This window comes from Polypterus senegalus, chromosome 3, assembly GCF_016835505.1.
Source record: "Polypterus senegalus isolate Bchr_013 chromosome 3, ASM1683550v1, whole genome shotgun sequence".
NCBI classification, from domain to species: domain Eukaryota; kingdom Metazoa; phylum Chordata; class Cladistia; order Polypteriformes; family Polypteridae; genus Polypterus; species Polypterus senegalus.
Genome location: NC_053156.1, coordinates 54004494 through 54032381, shown reverse-complemented (window position 1 = coordinate 54032381; position 27888 = coordinate 54004494). Strand labels below are relative to the sequence as shown.

Genomic DNA, 27888 nt, shown 5'->3' with positions numbered 1-27888 from the left:
AAACCTTGTGGATGGTGCAGGTGGTTGTGTGTAGCAGTTGTGTCTCTTTGTAGAACATTAGAACATTGGAGAAAGTTATGACAAGAGCCCAATGAGCTTGTCCATCCTATCCATATAGATTGTCCAAAATAACATCATGTAGGAATCTGAAGATCCCAAAAGTCCTGTTGTCCACCACACTACTTGGCATTTTATTCCATGTGTCCACAGTTCTTTGAGTAAAGAAAAACTCTCCAACATTTGAGCAAAACCTGCCCTTAACAAGTCTCCAACTGTGTCCCCATGTTCTTATTGAAGCATTTATTTTAAAGTAACTAAATTTCATAAATTTAAGCACTTTGATTATGTAGTTAGATGTGTGTGTAGTCTTGAAATTTTTGAGATTATTTATGTTAGGTAGAATGCCCAGTTTTTTGTTTTTTTTGTCCTTCCCTCCATTGGGCCTTACTTTATTCTTTGTTATTTAGTATTGTCTAATCTTATTTTTGTTTTTTTATAAACTTTTCTTCCTTCATCTTGTAAAGTGCTTTCTATGAAAATCCATTCATATTTTTTCCAGCCCCCTATATCTTAACTACAGGGCCACAGGGGTCTGCTGGAGCAAATCAACACAGGGCGCAAGGCAGGAAACAAACCCAGGGCAGGGCGCCAGCCCACCGCAGGGCGTTCACACACACACACACACACTAGGGACAAGTTAGAATTGCCAGTACAACTAACCTGCATGTCTTTGGACTGTGGGAGGAAACCCACGCAGACACGAAGAGAGCATGCAAACTCCACGCAGGGAGGACTCCTAATTGTGAGGCAGCAGCGCTACCCACTGCGCCACCACGCTGCCCATTTCTATGAAAATGTGCTATTTAAATAAATGTTGCTGTTGCTGTTGTTAATGTTCTTTTTCACCTCAAAAACATGTGATTCTACACTCGTGGTCTTGCTGTTTCAGTTTAAGCAGTTCATAGATGTTACCAACCTGCAAAAGGCTGCAAGGCTTCGACTTTACTTAGTGTTTAAATCTACAATCAATGAACAAATGATTAAGAACACTACACTCTACTAATATTGTCAGGACATCCTTTAGCTCTCAAAACAGCCTCATTTATCTGTGGCATGGGTTCCACAAGATGGCAGAAGCATTCTGGTCCATGCTGACATGATTGTAGATTTGTCATCTACTCATTCATGCTGCGAATCTCCTATTCTATCACACCTCACGGGTGTTTTGTTGAATTCAGATCTGGTAACTGGGAAGGCCACTGAAGAACACTGAACTCATCTCATTGTCATGTTCATGAAACCAGTTTCAGATGTCTTTTACTTTGTGTCATGGTGCATTATCATGATACAATTAGCCATTAAGGATGGGTAAATTCTGGTCATGAAGGAAGGCACATGTTCTTCAACGATTCCCAGATAAGTCATTACTTTCAAGCAATGACTTATTGATATTAATGAGCCCAAAGTGTGTCAAGAAGACATTCTTCATACCATTATAGCACCACCAACAGCCTGGTCTGTTGACACATGGTAGGTTGGGTGCATGGATTCATGCTGTTACCACCGAAGTCTGACCCTATACCTTCCATGTGTCTCAGCATAAACTGATACTCATCTGATCAGGCTACATTATTCCAGTCATCAAATGTCCAGTTTTGGTGAGTCAGTGCCCACTGCAGCCTCAGCTTCCTGTTCTTGGCTGACTGGAATGGAGCCCAATGTGGTCTTATTCTGTTGTAGTCTAAAGCTCAATGTGCTGTGCATTCTCAGATGCTTTTCTGCTCAGTTGTACAGGCTGACTATTTGAGTTACCATCGCCTTTCTGTCAGCTCGGCCCAATCTGGCCATTCTTCGCTGACCTCTCTCATTAACAAGACATTTCCATAAGTAGAACTGCCACTCTCTGCATCGTTTTTTTTTTTTTACGCATCATTCCGAGTAAACTCTAGAAACTCTAGAGACAATTGTGTGTAAAAACCCCAGGAGATCAGCAATACTAACATCACTAACACAAACTAACAATCCTGTCACTGTCTAAATCACATTTTTTGATGTGAACATTAACTGAAGACCTTGACTTGAATTTATCTGCATGAATTTTAGGCATGGTGCTGCTGCCACAAAATAGATACTTGTATGGTGTGCAGTTTGTTGTTTCTAAAAGTGCCAATTGAGACTGATTGATATTTTGTGAAGTGAAAGGAGCGTCAACTTACATTCATCCATCCATTATCCATCCCGCTATATCCTAACTACAAGGTCATGGGGGTCTGCTGGAGCCAATCGGAGCCAACACAGGGCGCAAGGCAGGAAGCAAACCCCGGGCTTAGCGCCAGCCCACAGCAGAGCACACACACACACACCTAGGGACAATTTAGAATCGCCAATGCACCTAACCTGTATGTCTTTGGACTGTGGGAGGAAACCGGAGCACCCGGAGGAAACCCACGCAGACACGAGGAGAGCTGAGTCTCCTAACGGCGAGGCAGCAGCGCTACCCACTGCGCCACAGTGCCGCCCAACGTCAACTTACATATTTCGCTAATCTTTACCAAATTTTTTTTTTATTTTAAAGTTAACACCAATCCAGAATTTCAATACTAAAAACGTCACTGCTACACACATTAAAATGTGTTTTTGGTGAAAGGGTTTCCTTCCTTGCATTGAATAACTTGCGGTTTTGGGGTTGGGGTGCTTGTAAAAAGGGCATCTCAAGTAAGGTCACGGGCTGGGGACCCCAGGAGCACAGGGGCCCACGATGTTTCGGATGCCTATGTATGTTTCTGTTTTGCCAACGATGCTGTTAAGATGGCCCTGGTTGTAATATCCAGGCACTCATCCCTGGACGGAGCACCAGAGCACTGCTGGGCACACCATTCTCTCTAACACTAAGTTAACGAGAATATGTGCGGAATACTGAAGTAAAACCCGAGTAGCGCCCAGAAAATAACCCAGGCAGACAAGAATAACAGGTGTCGAGGATAGGCGCTATATAAAATAAAATTTGACCAATTCTCAGAAATGCTTTTATTTCTTGTAAACGTCAAACATGCAAATTCTTCACGAGATGCGGCAGCTGGTAACGAGGATATAAACCACGGCTGCTGCTTCAATGGGAAACCCCGAACTCAGGAGAACTTGCACTTTCACTTTCACACGCCAAACAGTCAATACGCCACAGGTAAACAACTTGGATGGGTTTATTCTCAACTGAACTGTAAACATCAGTCTGTCAGGTAAGGAGCTTTGTCTGTAGATACCTAAGAAAATATGGAGATGAAGAGTATGAGGCTGTGTTTAGGAAACAAAATGTTCTGTTTTTAGATTGGCAAACCGATACATGCACCAGCATTTCAAGGTAACCACAATAAAAACATGCGATTTTTTCCTAAACGGCGTTTCGTAGTGGAGAACAGGTAGATATCTTCGGTGGGATTTCTTAGATGGGGAGGCGCAGTAGCAGAGCGCACTTGGAGCGCCCACTTGTATTCATCCGTGCTTTGGTGCTTCTTCTTGCATAGATGGAATTCGCTGTATTCTGAAGCTCCTGAAAACATCACGGTTGCATTATTTCTCTGCTTCTTTTGGTATTTCTTTTTTTTTTCTGGCTGCTTTATATTGTAATCTTCGTGGTTATCCGCTATTTCTGAGCCAATTTAGTCAAATTTTTGGTGTCTATTCGGAGATGCAAGCTATGAACAAACCCTGGACAGGACGCCAATCTGTGAAAGCGGCTATAAAAACTCACCTTAATAAATCCTGTACCAGATGGCATGTAACAAGGACATTGTAACAGGACGACAAACTGCACTGAAAATGTTAACGCTGAATACAACCAACAAAGAGCAACTGCGGGACAGACAGAAATCCTATCCACATTAATAAAAGGGCAACTATTTGTGCGTTTGTGTTTATCTGTGCGTCCATCCAGTTCATATCTATCTGGTTTTATTTTTCAATTTAGTATGGGATTTGTAAAAGCACTGCTGAACTGAAATGCATTTTATTGATACAAATGTTTGTGATGCGCCACCTGTGGGAATGACAAATGCCATGCATTTTATTGCTACAAATGTTCGTGATGGACTGTAACAACTGCACTGCATTTTAATACTACAAACATTTGTGATGCACCATCTGTTGGAATGACAACTGCAATGCATTTTAATACTACAAATATTACTGTGTTTTCATTTTAAACCTTCATATCTCAAAACCTGAATGTGACAGAGAAATTCCATTGCCAGATTTGAAAGCAACACCCACAAATCTATAAAGAGCACCCAAAATATATGAGGAGTGTAAAACATGTATTTATTTATTTATTTTTTGAAGATCAGTGCTTTTGTTTCATCCTGAGCAAGTCATTTAACATTTAAGACATTGTATTCATTTTAAACCTTTATATCTTAAAAACTGGAGGTAATAGAACAGTTCTGGTGATTTTCAACAAATCTGACAGTCCGTGTCTTGAATAGTCAAAGCTGCTTAGCAGACAGAAGGAGAATGAGCAGAGGGTGCCACATTGGGAAAAAAAAAAGATTTTAATAGCTTTAAACTGCCAGTCAGGAACTAATACCCTTGACCAGTCCTGCCACCTCACTTCTGTACGTAGACATGTTGTTCAAGTGGGGGTTAAATGCTGAATTTTATGAATTGTTTTCTGCAAGTGTACAATTGTTGCAATGAAAGGTGTTGAGACCGCTGTTAGGATAGTGTGGTGTAACTCAACCCTGACACCAAAAACTACATTGCAAATGAAGTGGTGACAAGAGGGTGAGGACAAAAACTACCAGCCACTCATAACCACAAAAGGAAAAAGAAAGGAGAGGAGAGGGGAACTAAACACATAGGTATGAACAATCTGTCATTACATAAATAGTATTTGTTTAACCACTGTATTGTGACAGTGTCACTGTCACTATTAGCACAAATATAAGCCAAATAAGCTTGTTATATTGCTAGATAATGTATATACAAATTTAGCCTGCAGGATGTTTTCTAACTGCTTGTACTTAACTCTCTTTGTGTGTGTGTGGTTTTTTTTTTCTTTTTCATATACATAATAGTGCTATCTCAAAGACAACTTCCAAGTTCTGCAGCAGTCAGAAAGAATTTAAGGAAAAGATTGCAGATTCAGCCCAAACTTACTGTGTTATCTTGTTATAATAATCATTCTTCACATTTATATGGCACTAATCTCATTACTCAAAGAACTTGACATGGTGAGTGGGGAGCCACTTTAACCACTGCTAATGATGTGGCGGCAGCCATTTTTGCGCCAGCACACTCACCACCCATTAGCTGTTAGGTGGTGAAGGAGACAGCCAATTAGAGACTGGGGATGATTAGAGGTCCAGAATGATTACACTGTGGTGGGCAATTTAGCATGGACATCAAGGTACACTATGCTCTTTACAAAGGATGCCCAGAGATCTTATATGACCACAGAACCTCAGTTTTATGTCTTATCTGAAAAATTGTGTACACCTGATAAGCCCCAAGTATGGCAAAACACATGTTGTGTTAATATATATATATATACACACACACAAACTTTTTAATCTAAGTATAGCATCAAGTCAATGAAACTTCTGGGCTAATGATCTGGTCAATTAAGCAGCAGAGGCGGTTATTAATCATCTTCAGCTGCTTTGGCATTAATGAAATTAACAACAGGTGCACTAGAGGGACAACAAGAAGATGACCCTCAAAACAGGAATGGTTTAACACGCTGACATTTTCCCTCTTTTTTTCTGACTGTTTTCTCACTTGTTTTGCATTTGGCTATGGTCAGTGTCACTACTGGCAGCATGAAGCGATACCCACACCCTACAGAGGCTGCACAGGAAGTCCAAATTCTCCAGGATGGCACATCAATACGTGACATTGCCAGAAAGTTTGCTGTGTCTCCCAGGACAGTCTCAAGGGCATGGAGGAGATTCCAGGAGACAGGCAGTTACTCTAGGAGTAACTCCTTAACCCATCCGCAGGACCGCTATCTGCTCCTTTGGGCAAGGATGAACAGGATGAGCACTGTCAGAGCCCTACACACCACCAGGTTGCATCTCAGACTGTCCAGGAGCTCAGTGATGCCCTGGTCCAGATCTGGGAGGAAATCCCCAGGACGCCATCCGTCATGTCATTAAGAGCATGCCCCATGACATTGTCAGGCATGCAAGTAAGCACTTGGGGGCCATACAGACTACTGAGTACGATTTGGAGTTGCTGCAATGAAATTTCAGCAAAATGGACCAGCCTGCCGCATCATTTTCTCACTTTGATTTTCGGGGTGTCTTTGAATGCAGCCCACTGTAGGTTGATAATTTTCATTTCCATCAAACAATGTGGCATCCTTTCATTCCTAACATATTACCCAGTCCATATCAGTATGGATATGCACCATGCTTTTTTGCCATTGAGATCTAATGTGTTTTCAAAGTGTTCCTTTAATTTTTTTGAGCAGCCACCTGTATATTATGCCTTGGTTGCAAATGGTTATTTTTGTTGAGTTGTTTGCAGGTTGGAGTCCAAAACAGAACTGATTTAATAGTACAAATATGGGTGCTTTAAAGGCTGGGACAGGAAGTGAGTTCCTCAAAGGCCTGGCTACCAGAAGTGATGTCCTTAAAGGCGCTGGGACCTTGCGAGATTTCCCATGGATGGTCTGCAGAGGATTGAGAGAGAAAGTCAGTGCAGCTTCCCACCCCCTGGTCTGGTGTGGTACTATTACTATTCAGGCCCTTTGGTACCTCCCAATTGCATGTGTGTGACAATACATATATATATATATATTTTTTTAATATATACTTAATGCATGGTTCACTCACTCACTTACTCATTCAACAAAAAAATACACTCTTTCACATTTAGTATTTCATGCTGAAATTTTGCAGGATTTTCCACCTAATATTTAGCTGTTAAAGGCATCCCTAAGAAACCAAAATTTCAAAAATGCTTTGATTAATTTGAGTGACATTTGGTGACATTATAGAAAACAGAAAATTAGCCAATACATTTTATTTATTTGTCGAAGAAGCCTTGAGGACACAGTACCAGCAGTTATTGTCTTCCACTTCAAGCACTACAGAAAACAAACCCAAAAGTAAAACATTCAATTCATTGTAAAATTGTTGTTTTGCACTGAACATTAACAAAAGTCAAGTCAGTAGGAAAAGTAGACATTGGTTTACCGCAGAAATGTTTTACATGGGGGCAATTGTGCATGGCATGTTTAAGAGTAAACAGCTCCAGTGACCGATAATATTTTTATTATCACTTATTATTTGACTGATGCCTTTCTCCAAGATACAATTGGTTACATTTCTTTTGTTTTTTCAAAGGTAGTGCAGGTAGGTGAAGTGATTTGATCAGGTTGACACAGTGATGGGATTTAATCCCACATCCTCAATCTTTGACGGCCATAGCCTTAACACTACACCATACTGCCTGCCAATAATATTAGCTTTTGCTTAAAAAGAAAAAAAAAACATATAATGAAAAGTACTTAGTTTCCTAGTACTTCCAATACATCCAATTGACTGACAGCACTGCAATATTATGAAATATCAAAGCTGGGTAATACAGCCAGTAGGGCATAAAACAGAATCTATCGCTATGCACTGTAGCTATGTAAACTAACATTATGTTCATTCTGCTCTAAGCACACATTTCTGTGAATTTGACATTAACATGAATTTGCTAGGATTGGCTCTAAAGCTACACCAGTAAGAGAGTGACTTTAAAGCACAGTGAAGTCTCTGAGACACTTGTCTCATCATGAACATGACACCTCTTGCTTCTGCACCATCTCTTAATATCAACTAAGATGCTGAACGTTGCAACTGTTAATTCATTACTCAGAGTTGTACAATCAGTCACAGGCAGGACTTGCCCTGGGACCCTTGTCGTAGAGATTTCAAATCCTTCTAGACAGTAACATTTAAATCACTTTACAATAGCACAACTGCTTTGGATGTCAATGGTCGGATCAGTGAGGTTACGCAGTGAGCCAGTGGTAGACACTGAACTGGTATCTTTTTCTTCTATACAGCACTTTTTTCCTGTATTGTGGACACCATTTCAAGGTGCTTTATGTAAATAGCACTGATTCGTGAAGATCTATACAGCTGAAGCACTAGAAAGTTAATTGTCTGTCTTTGGGAAATCCAGTGAGTGAATAGTTGAGAGATTCCGCCACTAAGTAAATTAGAATTGTTACTTTTAATTTTATTTTGTCCTTTATAATTTGTGCATTGGGTCCATGTCCAGGAAAATAAAACTGACCTGTGATCTGTCAGTGAGTACCCAGCAGTTACATCACAGTGGCTTTACATTCGCACTTACTGTATTTGCTTAGCAGAGAATATTATCCAAAGGGACTTTCAAAAAAGGCCAACCTAATCAAGTAAACTTCAGGCAAGGGAACTGTTTAGGAACAAGTACTACAGGACAAGGTGAAGAGGCTTTCTGAAGTGTGGTCATTAATACTTTAATAACCAGTGCTCTTCATTGCTCAGTTTTGATGTATGCATAGATTTATGCTTCTGTATTTTAATAATGTACATTATAAAGCTTTGAGGGATTCTCAAAACTTTAGACATTTTATCACTCGCATATTATTTTCTCTTCTAGGGTGCTTATTGGCAGAGTAATACGAAATGAATGAGTCAAACATCCAGAAACAGGTAAGTGCAAGAGTGGGTCCAGCATCATGTAGAGATATTTGAAATTGCAACCATAACAGAAGAGAGGCAAAGAGAAAGGCAAACAGAGAAGAGTACAGAGACATCTGCACTCTCGACCAGTAGCCATCCGGCCATGAGCCAGTTTAATTATAACACTTATGTTGGCACTAGATGCCCAGAACAGTCATGGCCCAGACATCTCTAGAAGGAAAAGATCATAAAAGACACATCCTGGGAATTTTCATCGAGATTCCAGCATGGACAGCAAGTCTAGAAGAAGTAAATTGTGATGTCTCAAGGCACAAAAGTACTCGAGATTTCAAATAAAACAGATGAGACAAAAGGACCAGAGGCTGTGAAGAAATGTGCCAGGAGCACCACACAAACACAAAGGGAATCGGAGATCAGTGGTAGGGTACAAACAATGAACGTATTAAAACTGAGTATGCGGGTCACCAAGACTGAAAGAACAATTTGAAAATATGGAGCTGAAGTGAGATCTGTTTGCCAGACAAATAATACACCTCACATATAGAGCAGAAACTAGATTGCTCAAAGTGGGGAAAGGAGGAGGCGAAGGTGTCCATTGGGTGTACTGGGAGGGGAGACACAAAAGGAAGAACATATGTCTTGAGCACTGACTTCAGATGAAGGCAGAAAAGGAAAGAGGAATGGGGTACAGGGTGTCCAGTAAGTAAATCCTGGCATGTCACCAGACCAGCAGAGGAGAGCACATCCCCAAGTGATCTGATTCTCCAAGGCATCCATAATTAAAATTAGATAGAGTAACCACCAATCTGAATATTACTATTGTAAACAAAAAAGAAAAAATAGGTGTGAGCAAATGCCACCTAGGAACTGGGGTCAGGGCCCAAAGATTTGTCCACGACAACGTGAGGCTGTCAAATCTGAAGAACATAACAGGTAATTGGGGCATAGTGGAATCTGAAGCATTTTAGTTTATGGGAAACAAAAGGAGAAGGGTGAGTTGAAAGAGGAGAAAAAAGGGTTTACTCAATAGCCAGCCAAGAAGGAGGATTAATAGGAGGGTTAAGCCAATGCCAGAAGTGATGTAGTATAAATGCCCACTGATAGACCTAAAGATCAGGAAGAACTGTTCCACCTCATCTTCTACCCCAGACCAGAGCACTGTGTTTGTTAAAACTGGGGATCATTTTAAAGCCTTTAAGCACCTCAAATCTGGATGACAGCCCCTAATGTCTCACAGTTTTGGTGACGATTCAACAAAGCAAACTGACTTTTAAATTCTATCTCCTCCTCCTTGTTTTTTTGTAGAATGCTCCTTTGTGTCCTGTTCAGATGGGCTCCATTTTCATATGCCTTGGTAGTGTCATTTAGCAGTCTTGCATCATTCTGAATGTTCTATGCAAATAAGATGAGACTGAAGAATCTGTTCTAGTACCTATAAAAAACGTTCAGCCCACCACCCTGTGGACATTGCACATTTGACAGTCTAACAATATGGAATCCTAATGCTTCCATTTAACATGCACATTTTGGTATTGGCCAAATTGAAAGTAAAATACTTCCAAACTATTTATCAACGTAAAATCAATATAGCTAATTAAATGAAATCAAAATGCAACTGTGTTGCCTTTGGATATGAGTCTTTTAGTCTCGTATTTAATTTTTTACATTAGGTTTCATTTTTGCTTCTGTTTTATGGATGTTGTTTGTCATTAGTCATTTTCTTAAATTATTTGACACTAATTTGTCCACACATCATCATGTTCTCATTTTCGTCATTGTGTGAGTCAGGATTAGTGACATTAATGGTTCTTCCCCTATAAATATGGCTTCATGTGGCATGTTTGGTATTTCTGGGTGAATGTTCCAAATATTAAAATGTTTAACAGTAGTTGTTTTTTTCCAAGTAGGCCCTAGCATTAGCATACTGGCTTTGGTTTCAACTTCAGTTCTATCCCAGACTTTCACCTTTGTCTTTACCCTGTCCTTTTGGTTGTCATGTTGTGATTATCTACACAGCTCTGACTTTCAGCTCCTTTCTGACCACATTTTTGCTGTTGCGTCATCTTCCTGCTCATATTACTACACTATTGGTGTCGTTAACACAGAGATGGTGTCCTCATGTGATACATGGTATTTATGGAAGACTATCCATAACAGAATTAAATGCAATCCAACGCAATACATTCATTGGACATGATTTCTTGTGTCATAATTAAGAAGAAATCAAATCAAATGATTCATTCCTTTTCAATTCAACACACAATAGTAAGGACAGTTTTAAATGCAAATAAAGCCACATTATTTTTTAATTCATATCTCACTTAAGTTGTGTTACCTGAACTTAAAGAAAGATGATTACATTTCACTTTGTGACATTGCATTTCTTTAAATGACTATATGTCATTGAGCATGGGAATGGCACTATATAAAAATGCATTATTATTATTTTATTATTATTCTAAAACTAAATGAAATTAAATAACCATTTGGTGTCAAGAGGTGAGATAAGGAGCATTGATTGTGACCATAAGAAGGCAGTACAGCGATAACTGTGTTCTAGTGCACTCACCACTACAAACGTGTTTTCCAACAAATGAAGTGACTTAACAAAAACATGAGAGGTGTAGTTCTGGTCTCTTGAAAGACATTTATTCTTAAGTAAAATAGTCTAATGATGTTTGTTGTTAATTATCAATTATATTTTCCAGGTATGGATAGTGAACTATTTGAACTATCAAAACACAGAATATACAGATAGACACCGATTAGTCAGCACTGAAGTGATATCAAGCTCAGGTTTTTCAGATCTTTTTTCATTCTCGCTCCTTGTGATAACCAGATATTATAAACAGGTGCATCTCAATAAATTTGAATATCATTGAAAGTTAATTTATTTTAGTAATTCAATTCAAAAAATGAAAGTCATATATTATATTGATTCATAACCCACAGAATAATATATTTCAAGCGTTTATTTATTTTCATTTTGCTGAATATGGCTTAAAGATAATGAAAACTCAAAATTCTCAGAAAATTATATTATTACATAAGACCAATAAAAAATGATTTTTAATACAGAAATGTTGGCCTACTGAAAAGTATGTCCATGTACACACTCAACACTTGGTCAGGGCTCCTTTTGCATGAATTACTGCATCAATGCGGAGTGGCATGGAGGTGATCAGCCTGTGGCACTGCTGAGGTGTTATGGAAGCCCAGGATGCTTCGACATCAGCCTTCAGCTCGTCTGCATTGTTGGGTCTGGTGTCTCTCATCTTTCTCTTGACAATACCCCATAGAGTTCAGGTCTTGTTAGTTTGTTGGCCAACCAAGCACAGTGATACCATGGTCATTAAACCAGGTATTAGTACTTTTGGCAGTGTGGGCAGGTGTCAAGTCCTGCTGGTAAATGAAATCAGCATCTCCATAATGCTTGTCAGCAGAGGTAAGCATGAAGTGCTCTTAAAGTTCCTGGTAGACAGCTGCGCTGACTTTGGACTTGATGAAACACAGTGGACCAACACCAACAGATGACATGGCTCCCGAAATCATCACTGACTGTGGAAACTTTACACTGGACCTCAAACAACTAGGAGTCTGTGCCTCTCCACTCTTCCTCCAGACTCTGGGATCTTAATTTCCAGATGACATGCAAAATTTACTTTCATCTGAAAAGAGGACTTTGGACCACTGAGCAACAGTCCAGTCTGGTTTCTCCTTAGCCCAGGTAATACGCTTCTGACATTGTCTCTGATCCAGGAGTGGCTTGACACAAGGAATGTGACCGTTGTAGCCCATGTCCCGGAAACGTCTGTTTGTGGCGGCTTTTGAAGCACTGACTCCAGCTGCAGCCCACTCCTTGTGAATCTCCCCCAGATTCTTCAATGAGCTGTGCTTCACAATCTTCTCAAGGCTGTGGTTATCCCTGTTGGTTGTGCACCTTTTTCTGCCACATTTTTCCTTCCTCAAATTTCCATTAATATGTTTGGATACAGCACTCTGTCAACAGCCAGCTTCTTTAGCAACGACCTTTTCTGGTTTACCCTCCTTGTGGAGTGTGTCAATGACTGTCTTCTGGACAACTATCAAGTCAGTAGTCTTCCCCATGATTGTGTGGCCTACTGAACCGGACTGAGAGACCATTTAAAGGTTTAGGACACCTTGGCAGGCATTTTGGATTAATTAGCTGAGTGGAGTGGGACACCATGAGTCTACAATATTGAACTTTTTCACAATATTCTCATTTTCTGAGATACTAAATTTTGGGTTTTCATTAACTATAAGTCACAATCAGTAAAATTAAAATAAATAAATGGTTGAAATATATCACTCTATGTGTAACAAATCTGTATAATATATGAGTTTCACTTTTTGAAGTGAATTACTGAAATAAATGAACTTTTCAATGATATTCAGAGCTGTGGATGCTCTGGAGCAGCAGTGGGACAATCAGGACACTGCAGCAGCACATGAAGCCAGCAGAAGTTCCACCACTGGCCCATCTACTAGTGGTGTCAGTAGTCTCAATTTATTAAGAGCTTGTCTTTTTGTAAATAATATAGTACAGGGTAAGAGATAATAATTTGGCCAACAGCTGATGGGAGCAGCTTGTTGATGGGAGGAGCCAGCTATGTGATTGGCTGCACATTTTCTGGAAACATCCTTTATTGCAGCCATGTGAATAGTCCATTTCTCTAAGGGTCCAAACTAGTCATTCTGCGTGATGCCTCCATGTCTCAGCTGTCTCAGTGCTTATTTTAATGTTGACTCATTTTACATCATGCATCTCACGACACTTATTGAGAACATACAACTCTGATTGGAATGCCTCTTACTCCAACTGCTGACACCCCTAGTCCCACCTCTTGAGGCTGATTGGTCATTTAATTTAATTTTGGCACAATTAACACATCGTCATGGAAAGAAATGCAATGCTCTCCCTTGTATGCTGCATTGAAAAACAATGAATTATGTGAGTGAGTTATTTTTTAAATATGACATGAAAATGATGTACAACATTGCATTTCAGTGTATTATTATTTTGGCACAAATAATATTCCATGGATGCAGTATTTGCACCAAACAAATGATTTTAAATTGAATTTGTGAAATGTAATTTTAGTCTCTTCTGATAATAGATTTTTCCACCACATGCTCTTAGGGTCTCATTCAATCATTCTGCTTGACTATTGTTAATATTATTGCATTTGCAACAACATCTCTCTTGCAGCCAAGATTTGTGAAGCACATCTTCTCACATTCCAGTAGTGGAGGACTGCAGTTCCTTGAGAGTTCTACTGGCCTCCCAGCTAGTGATCTTCTAGTTTACACTCAGTTTTGGAGGACACTGTTTGACACTTTGAGCTTCAGAACTTTTGCTGCTCCCATTCCTTGATTGGTGCTTAGTGTTAAATGCATTGCTGCTTTTGTAATGTTTCTTGCTGTTTTCAACCTCTTTTCTTATATATATCCACATTCCAGTGCCCAAACTGCAGATTTCCCAACAGCCGAGGAACTGGTCAGAGTCTGCGTACTGCCTGTGCAAAATGTTCAACTCTTTATCGTTCCATCTACTTCTGCTGGGACTGCCAAAGAAAATGGAAGACTGCCAACAATGACAACTGCGGGAACAAGAGTTGTGCAATCAGGGCAGCTCTTTTGTCCATGGCTGTTATTGAGGAGCCCAGCAGTCCAGTAAGAGGATGCCCCTACTTCAGAGCATGTCCATTTTGCTATGCTCTTGTGACACACAACAACAAAGGCTGCAAGATGACTTCCTGTGGGCAGTGCCACAATGATTTTTGTTACAAGTGCCTAAGTAAAGGCTACTGCAAAAGCTGCTCCATTGTGGATAACAACTCTAGTTTACAGGCTCTAGACCTGCTGTGATACTGGCAAATGACACGCCTTGAGAACAAGAAGAACAAAGAAGTCCATGAACCTGAAAGAAGCTGTGAAATTCTCCAACATCACACTCAACAGATCACAAACACCTGAGTATATTAATGAAGTGCATTAGCAGTGATTATCCACCAAATAATTGATATAGTGACTTTTAAAAACATAGTTTTTATTGATTCCATGGTAAAATTCTGCAAATCAAAAACTGTATTTATTGTTTTATAAATGTCTGTGGTGGGCTGGCACCCTGCCTAGGGTTTGTTTCCTGCCTTGCGGCCTGTGCTGGCTGGGATTGGCTCCAACAGACCCCCATGACCCTGTAGTTAGGATATAGCGGGTTGGATAATGGATGGATGGATGAATTATAAATGTTTCACAATCGACAATACTGCATATACTCTATCATAAAATTGTAATTCCAAGTAAGAGAAGTAAATAAAAATACTGAAACTCTGGTATTGGTGAGATCAGTTTGATAATATTTAGATACTAGGGTGTTGTACCGTGTTAGCCATTATGAATGATTATGTCTTGCCTGAAGAAGGGGCCTGAGTTGCCTCGAAAGCTTGCATATTATAATCTTTTTAGTTAGCCAATAAAAGGTGTCATTTTGCTTGACTTTTCACTACAATATTTAGATGTAATTATTACAAAACAATAAATAGGTATTGTGTGTAGCCATGCTGCCTTATAATTCTAGAAGAATGGTTCCAAGTCCTGGCCCCATCACCATCCCTGTGCAGTCTGCATATTCCCCACACGTCTGCAGTTTTTGTTTTTCTACTTACTCCAGATTTTCTGTCATGTTATAAAGTCATACAGGTTAGGCTAACTGGTAATGTGTGAGTGTATATGAGACTGGACATCTCTGAAGGACTAGCATTCATGTTTTACTGCAGCATTAGAAGACGTTTCACAAGAGCAAACCAAACAACCTCATCTGTCTTATTCGCCTATCTTCTCTAAAATGACATCAAGTCAAATTTTGAGGGCTCCCAAAGTTCTGCTCCCCAACACAATATCTGGTAGCGTGTTCCTTGGTTCTGTGGTTCTCTGAATGATTTTCAAACATTTGTGCAAAATTTACCCTTAAGTTTCCATCAATTTCCATCCATTCTTTTTGAATACTTTAAAATGACAGCTGACATCTACTGTACTAATTTCTTACATAATTTTAAACACTTTGAATATGTCACGTCTTAATCCGTTGCCTAAACCAAATGGTTTCTACTCCTTTCATCTGCCCTTATAGCTCATATGCCTCGAATCAACCTAGTTATTCATCTCTAGACTTTCTCTAGCTCTGTTATATCTTTTTTCTAAAATGGTGACTAAAACTGTACACAGTACTCCAGATGAGACCTCACTAGTGTTTTAAAAAACTTAAGCATAACCTCCCTTGACTTGTACTTCAGACATCGCCATATATAACCTTACATCCTATTAGCCTTCTTGATTGCTTCCGTACACTGTTTTGCTGAAGATCATGAAGAGCCCAGTATGACTTTCAAGTTTTTTTCCTTAGGGGTTCTTTTAAGTTTCAGACCTCCCATTGTGTATTTAAATTTAACATTTCTACTTTCTATGTTTAATGTCTTAAATTTACTTACATTCAATTACATCTGCCGTAGATCTGCCAGAGTTTGTATGCTGTCCAAGTCCCTCTATAACAACCAAGCTGATTCTACATTATCTGCCCACCTAGTTTGGAATCAAAACTTCAAAACCATAACAATACCACAGCAAAGCAACTGTGGTTGTAAGAGTCTTAAACAGGGCTCTCAGGTAACTGCTGATTCACCAAAGAACCCTAAATGACAAGATCTAGGATGAGGGATGTAGCAAACTTTCTAACATAAGACAAAACGTAAACTAATGACAGACAAAGGATGTACATAAATTACAAAATACTAAAATAACAGAAAAATGAAACTGTAACATTTACACTCAAAAGGCTAATAAGAAAGTTTGTCCTAAACATGTTGACAAAAACATCTGGATCCTTTTTTAAAAGATTGTTATGGTAATGTCATGTTTTGCTCAGTCTCAATTTAACCTCCATCCTTCCTTCCATCTTTGCTAAAGGTGGAGATTTTCTTGTTTTTTTTCTATGGTTATTGCTGAATCTGTACCCTCAGGCATTTTACTAGCATGTAACTAACTTACAGGCAGGAATACCACCTCATACTAATAAAATTTTCTGGAGTTAAATTCTGTTTTCAACCCTCTTTCCTCAAATTAAAGTAATATCAGTGGAGACCACCTATAGATGTACCTTGTACACTGATCTTTTTGTTCCAACTTGAACAGATTTGCCTAGTAAGCAGGATGTGTTGCTGTTGAGTCACACTGAGTGGTTTGTAAATTAGTTGTAAGGGTTTTCAGAAATCAAGTTGACAACATGTCTTGGAATCTCCATCGAAAGACAACATGGAAAGATGAAAAACAAATAAAGATTGCACAGAGAAAGAATCCTAGCTAAGAACTAAATAAGAGTCCAAAAACAGTAAGGTAGCAGGCTAAATAAAAGTAACCAGCAGGTTCCACAATAAGATAAATAAGTTTCATGTGCATGCTTCCTGTTCACTCAGCTGTAGTGACCAGTACAGAAAAGCGGGGGCTTTCAATGGTACTTTATGAGATATGCTTTTAAACTGCCTGTTTGTTCTTCATTTTTAGTATAAAATTTCTGCAATTGTGGTGCTACATCTGCATTATCTCTTGAACTGCACATGAAGACTACGACACTGGAGCTTTGATAAATAAAAGACGTTTTGTTCAAAATGAAGCAATAATTGTAGGAAATTTAAATAGACTGCACAGTACTCTTAACAAACTTCTCTCACAGCAGATAGGATCCATAGCTAACTGCCATGGCAGATTGTCTGCTTACCCCACCAAATCACACAAGTTCTTCCAGTGCTGTGGAATCAGCACACAAAACCATCACCTTTGACTGTGATTCTAACTCCAAATTCTTGATTTATAGTACCACCAACTGTGACTCCCCTATTGGTAATTAGACTAATACACTGTGTTGATTGAAAGCACACAACATAAATGATACAAGACATTTCACCACTGCAATCATGAATCAAAAGGCTACCTTTTAACAACCTAACCAGTTAAAGTCTGGGTTTAAAATACTGTAGCGATGTGACTTTTTTTTTATTATTTATCAAATAATACTTACAGTGTTAAAAAAGCGGTTACAGTTTTACCAAAACAATAGAAGAAAAAATAATTTTATTGAATTTGCTTATGTGAAATTGGAAATTTTAACATATTACAATTTACATTTAGTCAGAGTTGAATACATTTTACCAACTCTAACTTTAGTAAATCAATAATTGCTTCTGACTCCATGACTCCAGCTCTGTACAACCATGACTCCAACTTCTGTTTCTTTTTAACAGTGATGCATTGCTCGTCATTCTCAGACTTTCTATTACTAGTTCAACATCATGGCCATTTATAAAACACCTTACAGTTCACTAGCTTGGAATCACTTAAGTGGTCAGAACTCGACTTAAAAATGTCCTTATGCGGTCAGGTTACAGTGCCCCTGGTGGTGCCTGCACATATTGCAGATAGGCCCAAGTACACACAATTAACATAAAAATAACAACAACAGGACCATTACCAACTAGTTTCCTTTCAACCAGGTCGGACAGTGCAAAAGAATCTACAGGGAGACATCCCAACAAATTAATAGAAGGAAAACAGTATTTTAATTGAAATAAAGCTTTTCCAACACACTCCAAGTTAAAATCATAGCTGACATTTACTCCATTCGGGAACACAATCATTTTACACAAATCATGTGTTAGTCACTTACAATGCATTCATTCTTAAGGAATGATTCAAAGCTTGCTGGCCAATGCAAGTAGCAAGACATCAGATCATACCATTACAATAAAGTGTGATGGAGATCGGTAAACTATGCATGAAAATGGCCTTGTATTAGCTTGATAAGCTGAATATGCTTAAAAAAGAACAACCAAAACTACAACATGCTGTAATAAAATGAATCCTCATTTAATTCTTGATATAAATTTTCAATCTCAGTGTTGTAGAACTGTACTAAATCTCCTCTGGTTTTGTTTTATTTGAAACCTCATTGCGTTTATAGGATAAATCCCTTGTAAAAGGCAAACCAGGGCTGAATAGCCATTGGAAAGTTCATTGGGTATAGTAGTGGAAAGTCAGAAATATTTAGAGTTGGCCAGTCTGAATGTCACTGCTCAAATCAACAATAATGGTCTGTTGTGGTCCACAGCCTAACATTTTGGTGAAGGATGACTTCTTTTTATCATTGCGTTGCTAGTGAAGACTTTTTATCATATAGTTGGAGCTCTCAAGGTGAGTGTTTCATACTGTGTACAGTAATATATGTTCTGCATGTATTGCCCAGTAGAGCCAAGGGAAAGCTCATGTTACCCAAATAAACACTCAGTTTTAACTGAGAGTTATTCTTGCAGTAGTTGGCCATTGTTGCTCTAGCTTGTAACTAGCTGCCTAATATAGCATGCAGGCAGGTAGGAAGAGAAAATCCACACCTAGAATATAACATGCACAAAGTCAATGTACAAAGCTGTAAAAGCAAGATGCAAACCAATATGCAGGTGGAAAATGCCCAGCTATTCACACATTATGTTCAGTATGTATGTATGTTTTCCCTAAACAATATTTCTCTCATTACAATCTGTCTGTGTTAACTACAGTAGATAGAATGAAGATGAACATGTCTGGAGGAAGCAGTCTGATGGTAACCCTAGTAGCTTGTCTTAGCCCACTTAGCCAGTGGCTGAAGGTGTTCCAGAACAATGTGTCAGAGTGATGGTGAGCAGCATATGTCATGGTGGCCTCTAATTTTGACGTCACCTCTTTTTCTATCACTGTCTCTAGTAATCCCATTGTTATTCCCCATCTTCATTACCAGTTTACTTAGATAGCTGGCATCGCCCTGAGCCACTGCTTGTCCCTCAGCAGACCACAGCATAGATGAGCACACTAGCAACTGTTCACTCATGCACTATTTCTGCCAGCTGATGATCTTTAATCAAGCTAAGCTCAGAATCATTGACTAAGAATTCAGTCATTAAAGTTACATTACTATCAAATTAATTTGAGCTAAAACTTTAACTGCACTTTCAAAGATGATAATGATGACTACTTTTGATATGACGCAAGAAATATTTATAATTATACATGTCTGTACCTTTCACCTGATAGTCTTTCTTTGTTACTACACATTTTGAATTAAGCATTCTATATTGCTGGTCTTTATCGATGTCTGAAATAACTGTGGCAACAAAGAGAATAACAAAGTAACCTAAGTTATGCTTAAACAGTCTGCCATTATCAGCACTTGACAGAAATATCTAGTGCTGCACAAAAGTAAATCCCACTTGGGTACAAGCCTATGCCTATTCATAATTATAATAATAATAATAATTCTTTACATTTATATAGAGTTTTTCTTGCTACTCAAAGTCCTTTACACAATGCGTGGGAAGCCACTTCAACCATCACAATGAGCATCATCCACCTGGAAGATGCACAGCAGCCATTTTTGCACCTGTACACCCAGCACACATTAGTTGTTAGGTGGTGAATGGGTGAATGATAATTAGCCAGTCTGAGACAGGGGATGACTAGGGGGACTGAATGATCTGGCCATGGTGTGCAGTTTAGCCAGGACATCGGCATACTCCCTACTCATTACAAAGGATGCCCAGGGATCTTTAATGAGCACAGAGAGTCAGGACCTCAGTTTTATGTGTTATCTGACAGTCAGTGCCATTTTTAGAGCACAGTGTCATGTTGCTGCATTGGGGTCCACATTTTGACCACAGGGTAAGTAAGCGCCTCCTGCTGGCCTCACCAACATCTCTTCCAGCAGCAACCCAAGCGTTTTCCTGGTTGGTCTCCCATCCAAGTACTGGCCAGGCCCAAACATACTTACTGTCGCTTCAGGTGGATGACCTGTTCTGAAGTTCATGTGGTTTGGCTGCTGGCTGTCATTCAGCACACAATGCATTCACACATATAAACAGTGTTTTCATAATTGACTGGTTGTATTATCTGTCCTGTGGATCTGTATCCTTGTTTTTTTTTTCTGCTTCTGTATGCATCTGAATTTCTCCATGGTATTATAAAAGTTCACCTAATTAATAAAACATAGGCATTATACCTAACAACTGGATTGAGAGGATTTGAAAATGTTAAATTAAAAACCATACAAAACACTTACATAATATGTTGTAATATCTGATGGCAAATGGTAAAAAAAATATATATATCCTCCAATACTTGTTGTTTTTTCCTACAATTAAATAGATAGATAGATAGATAGATAGATAGATAGATAGATAGATAGATAGATAGATAGATAGATAGATAGATAGATACTTTATTAATCCCAAGGGGAAATTCACATATTGAGGCAGCAGCATACTGATAAAAGAAATATTTCTGTGAAGTCAAAATGCTTGAGTGATACACCTCTCTATCCTCTACAGTTCCAGCGGCCCATCTCACAAAGTTTACATTATAAGTCATAATAGAATATAGAGTGTAAGTGTATTTGTACAGTTTAAGATAATGATTCATAGATCATGTACTTAAATTGCACTGTGTTGCCATTTGCTACCATTGTCTTGACAATGAATGGATATAAAATGTTGTGCTACGTATTGTATGTAACTGCTCTTTTATAATTATAAAACAAAGATATATTCTTTGTAAATCTTTTGGAGGCCTATTAAGTTTTAGGTCTCAGTCTCTCATTTCATTATCTTTTATGTCTTCATTTGCAAGCAGATCCTACTAGCAAGCCAAGAAGCTTTAAAGTGAGTTTCAAACGATATGTATTCAGAATGAAGTCTTGCCTTGACTCACATTCATCAGACTCATTCAATTTTGAAGCAGCTGCAGGCAGAACAAATCAACACTTATCAGGACGCCATTTCTAATATCAATTCCAGAGCCAGCAAAAATAAATAAATAAAATAAACATGAGTATATTAGATTATCTTTTTTCCCCAGGATTACAATCAGATTCTGAAATAAATACTGGGGTGCTGGCTAGGCTTTTCTATCATTGAGCATTTATGGACACCTTTATTTATCTGGACATGCATGTAACAAAATTGTATGGTACAACGTGTTACAGTTACACCACGTGATTTCAAATCATTAACATCATCTCTGTCAAACTGATATTTTTTCCAAAACATTAATCCGCTGTGGCAACCCCTAACGGGAGCAGCCGAAACAAGAAGAAGATTCCACCTTTACTGCGGTGTGCGTGCCGATCTCTGCCTGAACGCCATCTTCTGGTAGCTCCTGGGGAGTTAGGTCAGTTCACGAGCTCTCCTAAGTCATAGTGAAGTTGGGAGTAGCTTCCTAAATTAGGAAAACTGAGGAAATGCTTTTACTCCTACTCCTAATAGTAGGGCCATATTTGCGTCCCTCTGGGGCTGTTGAACCAGTTAGGATAGTTTTCTAATTCTGAGGCGCTTGATAAATAGCGGCACTTATTTTTGTTATTATTACGAGACGATCAAGGACTTCTTTAACAAAAATCCCTATTAAAATTTCTGATGGGTGTAACAATGCATATGCATTTAAAAAGCGTGATTACAGTTTGAAGGATAGAATTTCTAACAATAGGTAACTGAAAATAAGTCTGTGTAAGGTAAAAATTACCTTCTGGATTGAGTAACTGTGTAAAAAACAAAATATTCTGATTGAACCAGCAGCTAAATTGTTTTATTCATTTTGAAATAAAATACCACAATTATTCCAGTTATAACCAAACCTTTTCACGCCAACAGTTCGTCTAGGTTGGAGGAGAAAGAGGCGGAGCAGCACCGACTTACGCACGTGATAGGAAGTACGCAACGAGCCATCCCGTCATCCTCACAGGAAGTTGCTAGAACGACGGAAATGGCGGCTTTGTTGACAGGCTCGCGAGGAGCTCCTCAGCTCTCTTACGGTAGCAATATGTTCCCCGAATGGCTTCGGGAGGAAGTCAGCACTGGGGTAAGAAAGTTGAGGGTCGCGGGGGATCAGCTGTGTTGGCGTTAGTGAACGTGTGTAAGGAGTAGAAGATAGGATGGCCGCATTACCGCCATACCATGATTTGGCATATTCATATATTGTAATGTGGAGGTGAGGGCTTACCAGGATTCCACATATTAAAAGGAAGCTGTACGAAAATATTTATTTTCTAGAGATGCTCTTTCTGTTCATGCCTGATATCCGTCGCTTGTAGCTGTGATGTTAATGTGTTCGTGGTCTTGTTAACAAGTTCGCTTAGCTCTTGTAATTTTCTTGTAAAGTAGTGTGGTTGGTTATGTTAGACATTATTAGCCCGGCCGTACATATAAAGTACGGCATATAACACATTGTTAAACAGGTACAAGAAAATAAGCAAAGACACAACTGAAACCAGTGTCATCACAAATGCGCACGCTCAAGATTAGTACAGAGAAAAATAATTATTTTTAACTGTATACAAAATAAGAATTCAGCAGCATCCATTCAAGTAACAGAACTTAAAATGCTTGTAGATATAGGAATAAGAGTTCGTACATCTGCTGCGTTTTATCCTTTGAAACCTAAATCTACATCCTGATGGCAACACCTGATATTTAGAAAAAAAGAGCAAGTCTTACAATTCCTGAAGTACACAGCGGTTAGAGGTTTTTGTTCCAGCGAATTTCTTATTTAAAAGTAATTTTTGCTGCAAATCGAATATGCAGATTCTCTGTAATTTCACACGCTTGTCAAGATCCAGAACCTATAATTGTGTCTTTTACACTTGAATGCTGCATTCTCTAGTTATTTATTTAGTTCTTTTTCGTATAGCCAGTTGCCATTTGCCAGTAAGCTACAAGTAACCAGTTAGTTTCCTGTGTACAGTTGTTCACTTGTATGTTTTCATCAATTGGTCGAATTAAATATTTGATGTTTTATCCACAACATGTTTTGATGTCTATATAGTTTATATATCTTTGTGTCTTTTATAGTTTTCCATACTAGAATGATAGGACTATAATTACATTTAAGTGAATGCATAGATAGATATGCCCCCAGGGGAATTTTTTGATTTTTTATTTTTTTTTACAGAAGTTCTTTAAATAAATACATAGATAAATGTATACACATGCACACTAAAGTCTGAAAACACACCAGAATGACTAAAAAGCTTGAACTAGCTTTAAATTAAATAGGTTTGATAGCGAATCTGCATTAACTGTGATTTTCAAGGACTCGGTTTTTCAGTCTGTAAAGAATGTTCTAGAGACAGTACTGCTGAGTTAATATAATAGTTTAGTTTCCAGTCTACCCTAACGAAGTAGATGGTAGGGGAAGTCGGTTGTAGTTGCAGGTCTACTATTAAAAACTTCTGCCTGCTCTTTTGTAAAATGTGCGGTTCGTTACAGTGATTTAAGTAGTGTTAATCTGCACTTGATCCTACTAAATTCTGAAAGCTTCACCACTAATGTAGTGTTTTTAGTTTAATAATGTTGCTTTCTTTGCTCTTATCCTTGAATTTATGAAAAATATCAAAACGAGTTTAACAAATCATATATGCCGGCTTTGGAGTATTGTGTAATTGTTGGTTTTAGTGTGTACAATAACAGATATGTACTTAACTAAACAGTAGTATCTGGTTCAGATTTCATAGTTAAGAGGGTATTTACAACTTATTACATTATACAAGAGTAAGTCAATAATTGTTGGCAATTTTGCAATGATTTTGTCCACTTTTTATAAGCTACCAGAGGCTAAAATCCATAGAAAGCTTTCTGCACAATTTAAAGAATTTTTTTTTACCCCAGCAGAGTGTTTACAAATGGATGGAGTAGTTGAACGCGGGCGGACAGATTTTAAACATGAAGAAGGCACTGGACTCCTATCCGTGTCCAGTAATGATAACCACAACGACCAAGTCCATATGATTCTGATGAACCAATGAGGATTTCTGCCTCTGGTATACTTTAGCCTATGAAAAGCATATTACCACTCGCTGCTCTTCTTTAGTGCCAACAGGGTGTGGAGCAGCCATGTTTACTCTTACAAACCATCAAGATAAACTGACTGATCAAGGTCAAAATTTTGCCAATGTGACCACAGACACACCATGTTCCCACATATACATGGGGTAAGCTGTAGAGCCAACCCAAACAAAATTGTCACAGATAATTATTAACTACAGGGTTGCTGTAGGCTGGAGCCTATCCTGGCAGCACAGAGTGCCAGTCCATCACCAGGCCCACTCATGCACACACCCACTGTCACGCATAAATTGTTTTGTACTTTTAAACAATATTTAGTCAATTCCATCCTCTGGTGTACTACTTTTGGTTTATCTCACACCAGTAATCAAAAAACACATAATGACAAAGTACAAGAAAGAGGACTTTTGCAAACATGGGAACTTTATAATGAACCCCTAAATGTAATGCAGCAGCGCCTTGACCCAACATATTTTTGGCATAATTGTTATGTGCAATGTTAGAAATACTGCCATATAAGAAAAGGCAACAGTGGTTATTTTCTAGCAAAAATAATCAGGATGCACGTTGTAATGAAAAACCTCTTGTTGCTTTTTCGTATGCTTTGAGCTACTTTGTGCTGGTGTCTTGTGTAGCGTTAATTATTTGCCAACAGCTTGCTTTTCACTGTACAGCATACTTTACAAATACTAGGGTGTGCAGTTTCAGCTTCTTAGGACATGTTTGTTAAATATAAATCTTTACATGACAGATTGAAAGAATTTTATAGTTTTTTTTCGTTTGTTTTTTTACATAAGTACTTACCTGAAAGTACAGCTCGATTGGTGGTAATATGTATTTATCACTCCTTTAGAGTATTTGAAATTTTATGTTTCATGTAAGGCCGTATACATTTTAACAATGTAGCTGAATGCAGAATTATTAATAATATATTACTGTTACGGCACATCTTAAATTTTGCCCAATTGTAAGACTTTTCAATAAAGATTTCCCTGACAGAAGTTAAACAAGCTCACATGGGATGTTGTGGTACATTCCACACTTTTGTGTAAGGTGGTGGCAGCACTAAACAATAACTCATACTTTTTAAAATTGTGATTATAAATGCTTTGAAATTACACACTCTTAATTTCAGATAGAGTATCAAAACTTGTATTTCAAACAAACATTTTATTGTCTATGTCAGTGATAGTACAGTAGTTTTAATGCTGTAACAACTTTGTCTTTTTTTTCCAGACTACAATCATGGCAGTTGAATTTGATGGGGGTGTTGTAATTGGTGCAGACTCTCGGACCACCACTGGGTAAGATATAGTTTGAGAATAAGTTGCATTTGTGCTTTGTACCATGTTACCGTTTCTATCATTTGTAAAACTAAGTTCCATGTCAGGTTAAGTGCTTTTCACTTTCTACCATCTTGATAAAGAAATGAGTGCATGTCTAGTAGTAAAGTGTAAGGTTTTGTCCCTATGGCTTCTACATTAGCAAATTCAGGGAGAAACCTTGAATCTTGAAATACAGAGGGTAATGATTTTTACAGAAGCTGAGCAAAGGAGATTATAACACTTTATGTAGAGAGGCAATGGCTCATATACTAATAGATATTTTTTTAACGTGGTATTATGTAACAAGGAGAGGTTCATCTAAAACCACAACAGGATTGTAACAGAATTAAAGTCTAGTTAGATACTGTTAAACTGTACAGTAATGAGAAATTGCAAACAAAATAAAGGAGGGAAACCTAATAATCCTATACAGTTTTGCAACCTGGAGCAATGGGGTGTAAAAGCACTATATAAATGCAAAGAATTATTATTAATCTTCTGACAAATTCAGTCAACCAGAAATGTTGGCTGCGTATCAGGAGGCTCAACAGTTTGCAAGGAGGTAGCTAGAAAGGTAAGATGATGTCCAAATTAGTATTTTTATCGCAGTCTACCACAATTCTGTAGATGTTTCAGGAAGTTACTGAGATTAGCAGTATTAAAAGCAAAAGTGCAGTCAGATTTTTTTTAAATTCAAATTAAGTGCTTTGAATTTGAAAGTCCGGCTTGGAAGGTGCAGAAGATGCACTCTATAGCTTAGGACAGGGGTGGCAATCTCCAGTCCTAGAGTGCCGCAGTGGCTGCAGGTTTTCATTCTAACCATTTTTTTCATTAGTTTTTGCTGCTAATTATTCCTTAAGAAGTATAATTCTTTTGCCTTAATTTTAGTTAATTTGATTCAGGCCCCTTAGTTGTTTGTTTTTCTTTAATTAGCTGCCAAACAATGAGAGAGACAAAACAAGGTGCCACATGACCAGCACACCAGTACCCATCACACAATACCTGAAAATAAAGAAAGCTGAAGGTCTCAGTAAGGTTGATCTCTCAGGTCCCCAAAACATTTTGACAATGTTTTAAGAAAAAAACAGAAAATCGACAGTTATGGAAATGTCTGCCGTGTCAAAATGAGAGCAGCAACAAGCCATAGAATTAAATAATGAGTTTAATTAACAGCAAGAATTGGCTTCTCATTAAGAAACTGGTTGGAGTGAAATTAGTTGGAGTTTGAAGCCCCAATTTTAGCTGGTCAACTGTTGACTTGTTTCACATTTTAATTTCTATTTGGCTGTCATTTGATGAAGAAAATAATTCATAGCACTGAATCCTTAAAAACGGGGCTATTAAAATGAAAGGGAAAAAGTTAATTAGCAGTGAAAACTGGTCACTGATTAAGAAAAGTGTTAGAATGAAAACCTGCAGCCACTGCGGTACACCAGGACTGGAGTTTGCCACCCCTGGCTTAGGAGGATGTGAATAATACAATTGCCTGCATTAAATTAACTTTTAAGTAACTCTTCAAATTGTATGCATGTGTTTACATATATACCTTTTAAGTGTTAACATTGGCCGTTTTGCTGTTTAGGCTTAAGGTCCTTGGTGTCAGTCTTTAGAGAATTACAGTAGCTAAGGATTTTTGCTCCAGCAACTTTCTAAATTAGATTCCAGTTTACTCTATGACTTACTAGTGTGCTCATTCTGTCATGTATGGAAAATTTACCTTTCCAAAAATGTACAAAATATTTCTTGAGTCAAAGCACATCAATTCATCTTAATCCTTATTTTCTGTCATTTTATTTTTATTTTATTTTTGCAAAGAACTCTTAAGATTAAATTTTCATTGTCCTCATTTTTGTTCTACAGGGCCTATATAGCTAACAGGGTGACAGACAAGCTTACCAAGATTCATGATTATATCTACTGCTGCCGTTCTGGTTCAGCTGCTGATACACAGGC

The 27888-nt window shown here is 38.2% G+C and overlaps 2 protein-coding genes across 2 annotated transcripts in view; both read left to right on the top strand.

Annotated features, from left to right (window-relative positions):
- The first annotated feature begins 3137 nt into the window (after positions 1-3137).
- On the top strand, positions 3138-14859 carry si:ch211-284e13.9 (uncharacterized protein LOC566600 homolog). The gene is made up of 3 exons (XM_039747221.1): positions 3138-3236; positions 8635-8687; positions 14160-14859. The coding sequence occupies exons 2-3, from the start codon at positions 8661-8663 to the stop codon at positions 14565-14567; spliced, it is 435 nt and encodes a 144-aa protein (XP_039603155.1). The 5' UTR covers positions 3138-3236; positions 8635-8660; the 3' UTR covers positions 14568-14859.
- Positions 14860-22491: 7632 nt separating this feature from the next.
- Positions 22492-27888, top strand: part of psmb6 (proteasome 20S subunit beta 6) — a 12373-nt gene continuing 6976 nt past the window's right edge. Inside the window, exons 1-3 of the mRNA XM_039747220.1 lie at positions 22492-22628; positions 25847-25914; positions 27796-27888. The exon at positions 27796-27888 is cut by the window's right edge and continues 39 nt beyond it. Of these exons, the coding sequence (XP_039603154.1) occupies positions 22533-22628; positions 25847-25914; positions 27796-27888 (257 nt within the window). The 5' untranslated portion in view covers positions 22492-22532. The remainder of the gene's footprint in view (positions 22629-25846; positions 25915-27795) is intronic.